We start from the raw sequence: 8,564 nt of genomic DNA, 5'->3' as shown, positions 1-8,564 counted from the left end.
ATCTTCTCCCTGTCTTTGAAGCTGGGAATTCCTCTGTCCAAATGCATGAAAATCAACTGAAGTGAAGGTACCTGCACCTACAGGAGAGCTTCAGTCACTGCAGACCGAGCCCTGCCTCCTTCCCCTCATCCCATCCCATTCTTTCAGCTGTCTGAGGCACAAGCAAATCTGTTCAGTTTTGCCACGAGCTTGAGGGCAACGCTGGGACATAAAAGAAACTGCTTTCTGTAAGTAAGTCTCAAACCTGGCTTTCCTTAAAGCTCCTTGGCCTCTTGCTGCTCTTCATTTCCCTCTGCCTCAGAGGAGGGTCATGGAGAAAAGAAACATGATGCAGAAGAAAGATGCAGAGACCAAGCCGAGGGGTTACACTTTACTGGAGGCCACTTGCAGTGGGTTTTGTGGAGCACGGTGTGTGTGTACACAGAGCCTGTGAAGGAAGGTCAGAGGGATGATGCTGCTCACACACAGGCCTGTGGGCCAGGTTGTGGGGTGAATCTGTGCAGGAAGCTTTGAGTAGCCATAGTAGCAGAACAAGTTTTGAGATGCTGATCCCTAAGTTTTTTCAAAAGTGAACAATATTTAGTAGCAGGATTTTCCTGGTCCTGGTATTCAGTGCCGAGGTCAGATGTCTATAGGAAAAAGGGGTGTGTGAGGGTAGAAGTTAGAGTGTCTGCAGGAACCAGATTTGCTTCTAGGTAGGACATGGACTCAGAAGTCCCTCACAATTGGCTTATGCATCAAGATTAGAAAAAAAAAAAGAGGATGGGAATTGCTAACTGTTGTTTCCAGCAGAAGTTGCTCCCAGAGGAGGACTATTTCCCAGCAGTGCCCTGAAGGAAGACAGGGTCATTCCAGTACTGCTTCAGCCTGTCTTGTGCAACTATCTCACCCCAAAAGCACTGCTATTGTCAGTCGTGTTCTTAATTTGAACTTCACAGCCCAGCAAGGCAGTGGTGCTGCAGAGCTCTGTCTGTATGGAACAGTTTGAGGTGTTGGACTTTTGATGATCTTAAAGGTCTTTTCCAGCCTAGTTGATCCTATGATATGTGAGCACTGTAGCGGTAGCAATAGGATTGGGCTCCTTAACAGCAGAGGTAAAACATTTTCTTTCATGGACAGCAAAAGTATCTGACCAGGTAGAGGTGGGTTAAGCCCCCCAAGTGAAAGTTCAAGTCTGCTGCCTTTGTGTCCCTTACCCCATCAGAGAGAGCAAAGACTGGCTGCCTCCCTGAAGCCTCAGTAGAAGCTAAAGATGGCGACATGACTGCTGGGTAAGCAAACAAACTGAAAGCCTGGGGAGGCTGGGGAAAGGGCAGACCTGGCACTTAGTGCCTGGGTGCTTGGTTCCACACCTCACCCTCCCCATGGTCCTCCAGCAGAGCCGGGGAGGTGTTGGTGCCTACATAGTCGGCCAGGCAGGGGTGAGAGGACCTGGCCGGGATAAATGGTGGAGGAGCCATGCGGCAGGGAGTAGGGCAGGCTGGGCAGAGATGGTGGCTGTGCAGGTAGCTCCACATCAGCTGGCAGATAGTGTTCCACTGAGATGCAGGGTGGTCACAGCAGGGGCTGTAGTTCAGGTTCCCCAGGCCCCTGAAAGTGCCCGGCCAGAGCTGCTTCACCCCGCTATCCCTTAGGCAGAGGGCAGTGATGTCCAGCACGTCTGGGAAGAAGCCAGCCTCCAGGATGGGGAAGAGAAAGTGTAGCAAGGTCGTCTGCAAAGTGGTGGAAGTGGGGTCATAGAATTGTTAGGTTTGGAAGGGCCCTTAAAGCTCATCCAGTTCCAACCGCCTGCCACGGGCAGGGACACCTTCCACTAGAGCAGGTTGCTCCAAGCCCTGCCCAACCTGGCCTTGAACACTGCCAGGGATGGCAGTGGGGCACCAGGCACAGCACTTACTAAAGACAGCTTGGAGGGGCATGATGGACTCAGCCACACTGGTGGCATGCAGCAGGTGCAGGGTGAAGATGCCCAGCCAGAGCACCCAGAACAGACGCCACTCCCTTTACCTGGCCTTCCCTGAGGCCACCACCACCTCGGAATGGGTCTTGGTGGTTCGGTGCAGGCACTGAGCTCCCCAGGGTGACTACTGCCAGCCCAAGGCAGATTCATCCACTTTAGAGCTACATCACCAGTGACCCGAGGTGCGGTTGGGTCACCCTGTGTCATGGGAGCAATAAGCACCCTGGGAGCTGAAGGGATGGAGGGAATGCCAGCTCAACACCATGTCCAGCGAGGCTTTGGCCATCTAGCAGTGGGGAGGTTGGCAGACCCCATCCAGTGTGTCCATCACCCACAGGTGGCACCAGGATGAGACATATTGGTTCTGGCAGCTGATTGCTGAGTGGGGGAAGGGCTTGAATGGGAGAGAAACATTAGTATGAAATCTTTGTCAGGCTGCAGATGTGCTCATGTTCCCTGGGAGAGTGAAACCCAGAGCCAAACAAGGGAAATAAATGACAGAGTCAGGGAGAAGAATGAAGGCCTCCATGCCCTTCTGCAACAAATGCTGTTTCATACAGGAACTGCCACCCCTGGCCTCTTGGAAACAAGCAGAGAAGCCAAATGAGGAGAGCGGAGGGCTGCCCTGCCAGCAGCCTCTTCCCTTTTGCTCAGGCTTGCTGCTGCCGTTGCCGTTTTGGCTGGATTTCACCTTTCTGCCCTGCAGCTCCGTAGCTCCTGTGACTTAGGCAGCCAGGAAGGAAAAGGCAAAGCCTGGGCAGCAGCAAGTGCAAATCCCACAGGGGCTCTGGCTGGGCTGGTGCTGTGACCCTCTGGGCTTGGGCTCCTCAGTGCTGGTACTCCTGGACCCCTGTGATACAAGGGGAAGGCGATGTCTGGGTCTCTGCCCTCTCTCCAAGGTTGGCCTCCCCTTCTTCCCCCCCCTTCTCCTTCTCCTCCTCCTGCATTTCTGGCTCTGTGCGGCAAGCGCTGCTGGGAAAGCAACACAACGGGCCCCTTTCAGCTCTCGCTTGTGCAGGGAGAGCAAACACTGGCACAGGCGCTCGGCGGCTGATGCACAGAGTGGCCGGCTGCTCTCCTCCCTTTCCTTACCACTCCTTGAGGTCCAGGTACCCCCGGCCCCTGGGGGGGGGGTGACCCCTGAGCTGTGTGGGACAGGGTGGCGGGTGATGCCCGGCATGTGGATGGGGGCTGAGATGGGGACATCACATTGGTGACACTGGCCGGTGGCTGCATGAGGCAGGGGGGGTGACCCCAGTGTGTGTGTGTGGGGCTGAGGAAGTTCTGGCTGTGGTGGCAGGTGGAGGGCAGACTGGGGGCATGGGGCCATGGGGAATGATGAGCCATGGTAGGAAGGGATGGGCACCAAGGTGGCTCCATGGGTTAGAGCCTTGCAGACCCCACTGCTTCTGCTCCCCAGAGTTTAGGAGGTGTGCACTGGCCATAGCTGCAGCCCCACCACCCCCTGTGTGTTCCCCCCAGCCTTGGCCTCTCTCTGGCACCTCCACCCCAGGGGCTCGCCTCTGCCTGGCCAAAACCAACCCCCCCTTCCTGCTGCTAAACAGTGGAGATCTATCCCAAAACCTGCTATAAATAGCTTGGGGGGAGGCACAGAACTGTGAGGTGGGAAGTGGCCAGCGTGACAGAGATGGGATATTCGTGATTAAAAGGTGGCGGCTCAGAAAGCCAGTGTCATCACATCCCCTGACTGGCTATAACTGTGCCAGTGTGATCACATTCCCTGACTGGCTATAACTGTGCCAGTGTGATCACATCCCCTGACTGGCTATACCTGTGCAGTGTGATCACATCCCCTGAATGGTTATACCTGTGCAGTGTGATCACATCCCCTGACTGGCTATACCTGTGCAGTGTGATCACATCCCCTGAATGGTTATACCTGTGCAGTGTGATCACATCCCCTGAATGGCTATACCTGTGCAGTGTGATCACATCCCCTGACTGGCTATACCTGTGCAGTGTGATCACATCCCCTGACTGGCTATACCTGTACCAGTGTGATCACATCCCCTGAATGGCTATACCTGTGCCAGTCGCTTTTCATTATAAATGTTTCTTTTCTCCTTCTTCCACTCTCTTCCTCATTTAGAACCTGTAAAATAATCACTTGTGAGAACAAGAGATGCCCCACTAGCTCACAGCAATGTACCCCCTGGCACTTGGTGCGGGTAGACAATGCTGTTAGGGGACACACTCCTGGCCTCACCGCCCTGTCTCCCCCGTCACAGGTGCCCTCCACCATGAGGCTGTCCTGGCAGCTCTTCCTGCTCACCGTGGCACTGGGGGAGACGGCTGCCACCCGCTGCCCCACACCCTGTGTCTGCGACAACCTCCGTGCCCATGTCCTGTGCCTCAACGGGAGCCTGACAGCCGTCCCCACCACCATCCCGCAGGTGGGCATGGGGACGGGGAGCGGGTGGTGGCAGCAGCCCCGTGGTAACCCAGTGTTTTATTTGTGTGGCTGACAGCTCACCAAGAAACTGGACCTTCGGGGCAACAGCCTCATGGTCATCCCAGCGGGAGCCTTCCTCGCCACCCCGTACCTCACGCACTTGGACCTGCAGCGCTGCAAGGTGGAGAAGCTGGAGGAGGGGGCATTCCGAGGGCTGGGGAGGCTGGTCTACCTCAACCTGGCCTCCAACGACATAGCCCTCCTCTATCAGGAGTCCCTGGACGGGCTGTCCTCCCTCCAACAGCTCATTCTGGAGGGGAACCGCATTGAGGAGATCCAGCCGGGTGCTTTTGGCCACCTGGGGTCCCTCACTGTCCTCGACCTGCGGGCCAACGCCTTGGTCTACCTCCCAGACATGGTCTTCCAAGGTCTGCAGGTCCTCAGGTGGCTGCGGCTGTCCCACAACACCCTCCACGTGCTGGGCAGCGAGGCCTTCGCCGCCCTGCCCGCGCTGCGCAGGCTGAGCCTGGACCACAACGAGCTGCAGGCGCTGCCCGGTGAGGCCCTGACCAGGCTGGATGGGGTGACCCAGCTGGACATGGGCCACAACCCCATCACCTGCCTGGCTGAGGAGGCGCTGGCCATGGCCTCCCTGAAGCACCTCTTCCTGGATCACGCTGCCCTGCAGGACGTGGCGGCCGAAGCCTTCACCCGCAGCCCCCAGCTGCGCACGCTGGACCTGCACGCAAACCAGCTGCAGGGGCTGCCGGCCCTGGCCGGGGCCGGGGGGCTGGTGAGGATCAACCTGGCCGGCAACCCCCTGCTCTGCTCCTGCCTCCTGCGCCCCTTCAGCAACTGGCTGGCGAGGGCATGGGTGCAGGTGGAGGGGGCCTGTGCGGCACCCGCCGCCCTCCGCGGCCGGACCCTCGACTCCCTGAGGCCCCCCGAGATGCGATGTGGGCACCAGGAGCTGCTCCCCAGCCCTGCTGCACCATCAGAGCGGCCGAGGGCAGCCGGCAGCAGGCAGTGCCCCCACGGGTGCTCCTGCTCCCCCGATTTCCACCACGGGTCCTGCGAGAACAGGGGCCTGCAGGAGATCCCCCAGGGCTTCCCCAGGGACACCCGCCTGCTCGACCTGCGCCGAAACGCCTTTGGGATGGTGCCACCGGGCGCCTTCCCCGGCCTGAAGGAGCTGGTGTCCCTCCACCTGCAGAGCTGCAGCATCAGGGCGCTGCACCCCGGGGCGCTGTGGGGACTGGAGAGCCTGGTCTACCTCTACCTCACCAACAACCGCCTCTCCACCCTGGCACCCACCGCCTTCGAGGGTGCCCCGCGGCTGGCCTACCTAGACCTGGACCACAACGCCTTCACCCGCCTGCCCGCAGGTGCCTTCCAGCTCCTGCCCAACCTCATCTCCCTCCATCTGCAGCACAACAGCATTGGGGAGGTGGCGGAGGGTGACCTGGCTGGGGCAGGGGCACTGCGCTGGCTCTACCTTGCTGGGAACGCCATCAAGCACATCGCTCCCACTGCCCTGGCTCCCACCACGATGCTGGAGAAGCTGCACCTAGAGGGGAACCAGCTGGCAGAGGTGCCCACGGCCGCCCTGCGGGGCCTGCCTGCCCTGAGCGAGCTGAAGCTGTCCCAAAACCCCATCAAGCACATGGAGGACGGCGTCTTCCTGCCCGTGGCCTCCAGCCTGCAGCACCTCTACCTGGACAACATGGGCCTGCAGCAGGTGTGTGGGGCTGGAGCATAGTCACTGCAGGGCACAGCCACTGGTCCCATCTTGTTCCATTGCCCTATAGGGGCTGGTGGCCCCTATAGGGGCATGCAAACAGATGTCTCCAAACTCCCAAGGCTCCAGGGTTTGCTCTAGAACCTGGCTGGGAAGAGAAGCATCTTCAGTCGCCTGGAGCATTGCCTTGGTTCAACCTTGCCTCCTGTTTCCCTGGGACAGGCTTACTGCCTCCAGTCCTGACAGACATCCGATCTCAGTGGGGTCCAGACCATTCCCCAGCTCTCCCTTCCCCCAGCCCTAGCCCTATTTCTTCTCTTAGGGGCTGTCCTGTAGGACTCTTCATTCACTATTACCCTGAATATCTTAATCCTCTGAAGAAAGTAGCAGCACTTTCATAAGGACCTTGTATCTTAACCAGAACCTAGGGGTCATTTTAAGACCCCCTGCTTGTCACCTTATTTTTAAGAAGACTGAACGGGGTCTAGTGAGCCCTAAAATGTGATCAAAACGAGTTGGGTTAATTCCCAGTCCCTGCTGTTTAAAACGGCTCTTTCACAGGGCCACAAGGTTGAGGACGGGCTCTCAGCCTCCCCAAGCTAATTGGTAGCGGAGGGACAGAGATTTGCTCCCCTGCCCCTGCCAGGAGCCCCTGACTCACCCTCTCCCTTCACTGCAGATTTCCCCTGGTGCTTTCACTGGCCTCGGTCCCAAGATCCGAAGCCTCTACCTGGAGAGCAATAAGATGAGCAACATCCCCAACATGAGCAACTTCACAGGGCTGGAGATCCTCAACCTGCGGGATGTGCCTTTCCACTGCGACTGCCAGCTCCTTCCCCTGCGCAGGTGAGTGCCACAAGGGGGGAACAGCCCCAGGGGACACCTAGACCCTGCCACACCAGGAGCCCATGGCACACTGGCTGGTTTGGGTCTTCTCCCATGGTGGTGAGACAGAGCACATGCCTGTATGCAGGGATGGAAGCAGCCTGCGCTTTCCTGGCATAGGGAAAGTGGCCACAAGCTGGGGTGGGCAGACACTCAGAGGTCACCCAGGTGAGACCCCAAGCAGCCTGGCCTGGCTCTGAAGTGACCCGTGCCCACCCACAGGCACAGAGTTTCACCTCTCCCTTTGCCCCATCCCGTTCCTTTCCCTGATCTCCTGCCATGTTTCCAGGTGGATCGACAAACTCAACCTCCGTGTAGGGGCCACCTGTGGGTCCCCTACAGAAGCCCGAGGGCTGAAGGTGAAGCTTTCCCCCACCTTCCAAACGTGCCCTGGCTGGGGCCGAGGTGAGGCTGGGGGAGACAAGACCAAGGCTGCAAGCAAGCCCAGCAAGAAAAAGAGAGCGGGAAAATCACCAGCCAGAGGCTTCAAGCAGGATGCTTAGGAAACATGTGCAGGATGCAACAGGACTTCTAGACTTGTCCCCTGCATGGCAACATGGATATTGAACAAGATGCAAATGTTGTTTTGCCTCGTGCCACCAAAGTGATGCTCATTTGCCAAAGATACGGGGTTGGTTTTGCAGGACACAGAGAGAAACATGACCCTGGAAAGACCTGGTACAGAAAGCTTCTGCAGTGTTCACAGCATGCTTTGATGACTTGAACAACAAAGCCAAATCCTTGCTTTTTCTTCCCGAGGCTCCCTCCAGCCATGCGGAAAAGCTGGAATCCACAAGTTTGGTTTTGGTTTTATGAGCAGGACTGCAAACAGCACCACTGGAAGATCCTGCACTGGCTCGGGTCTTAGAGCAGGAAACTTTGCCTGATTTCCCAGCAGCTCCTCAAAATTAAAACATTAGCAGAAAGAAACCTTTCTGTGTCCTGCAAAATTCCATCAGTGGCCCAATGAATGGAACGGGATCACTGACCCCATAAGTGATTCCATCATAAACATGTGTCCAACCTATTCCTCATGGCAGGCCAGGCTGGGACCCCCAGTCCCATTTTAGTCAGAATTTTGTTCAGATTGAAAAGGCTTTAAAAGACAAACCGCTCTAGCCATTGAACTACCATATGGGACATGGAATGGCTACAGCAAAAACCAGAACGAACCACAGAATCCCAGACTGGTTTGGGTTGGAAGGGACCTTAAAGCTCATTCAGCTCCAACCCCCTGCCATGGGCAGGGACACCTTCCACTAGAGCAGGTTGCTCCAAGCCCCTGTGTCCAACCTGGCCTTGAACCCTGCCAGGGATGGGGCAGCCACAGCTTCCCTGGGCAACTTGTGCCAGGGCCTCAGCACCCTCATAGTAAAGAGTATTTCCTAGTATCTAAATCTACTTAACATCTAATCTAAACCTAAGAAAGCCAAAGGCATTTGGAAATTATCATCCTACAAAGACAGGTGGCTCTCAAGCCCATCTGTTTGGCAAGAGAGAAATGCAATGGCTTTGGCCCTGCATTAAGCCATCTATAATGGTGGTAAGAGGCAGAGCTGCTGGGAGAC

The 8,564-nt window shown here is 57.0% G+C and overlaps 1 protein-coding gene across 1 annotated transcript; it reads left to right on the top strand.

Moving 5' to 3' along the window:
• Positions 1-209: 209 nt before the first annotated feature.
• Positions 210-7,650, top strand: CHADL (chondroadherin like). The gene is made up of 6 exons (XM_030478787.1): positions 210-227; positions 1,205-1,271; positions 4,210-4,374; positions 4,450-6,111; positions 6,791-6,957; positions 7,286-7,650. The coding sequence occupies exons 3-6, from the start codon at positions 4,222-4,224 to the stop codon at positions 7,497-7,499; spliced, it is 2,196 nt and encodes a 731-aa protein (XP_030334647.1). The 5' UTR covers positions 210-227; positions 1,205-1,271; positions 4,210-4,221; the 3' UTR covers positions 7,500-7,650.
• Positions 7,651-8,564: the final 914 nt, after the last annotated feature.

The sequence above is a fragment of the Strigops habroptila genome, chromosome 3 (assembly GCF_004027225.2).
Source record: "Strigops habroptila isolate Jane chromosome 3, bStrHab1.2.pri, whole genome shotgun sequence".
Lineage (NCBI taxonomy): Eukaryota > Metazoa > Chordata > Aves > Psittaciformes > Psittacidae > Strigops > Strigops habroptila.
Note: the sequence above shows the minus strand (reverse complement) of the source record. Positions and strands in the feature narration are given on the sequence as shown.

Coding starts and splice junctions, on each gene's coding strand:
- CHADL (XM_030478787.1), top strand. CDS start 4,222: ATGAGGCTGTCCTGGCAGCTCTTCCTGCTCACCGTGGCACTGGGGGAG. Junction 4,375..4,449: donor TCCCCACCACCATCCCGCAG/GTGGGCATGGGG, acceptor TGTGGCTGACAG/CTCACCAAGAAACTGGACCT. Junction 6,958..7,285: donor CAGCTCCTTCCCCTGCGCAG/GTGAGTGCCACA, acceptor CCATGTTTCCAG/GTGGATCGACAAACTCAACC.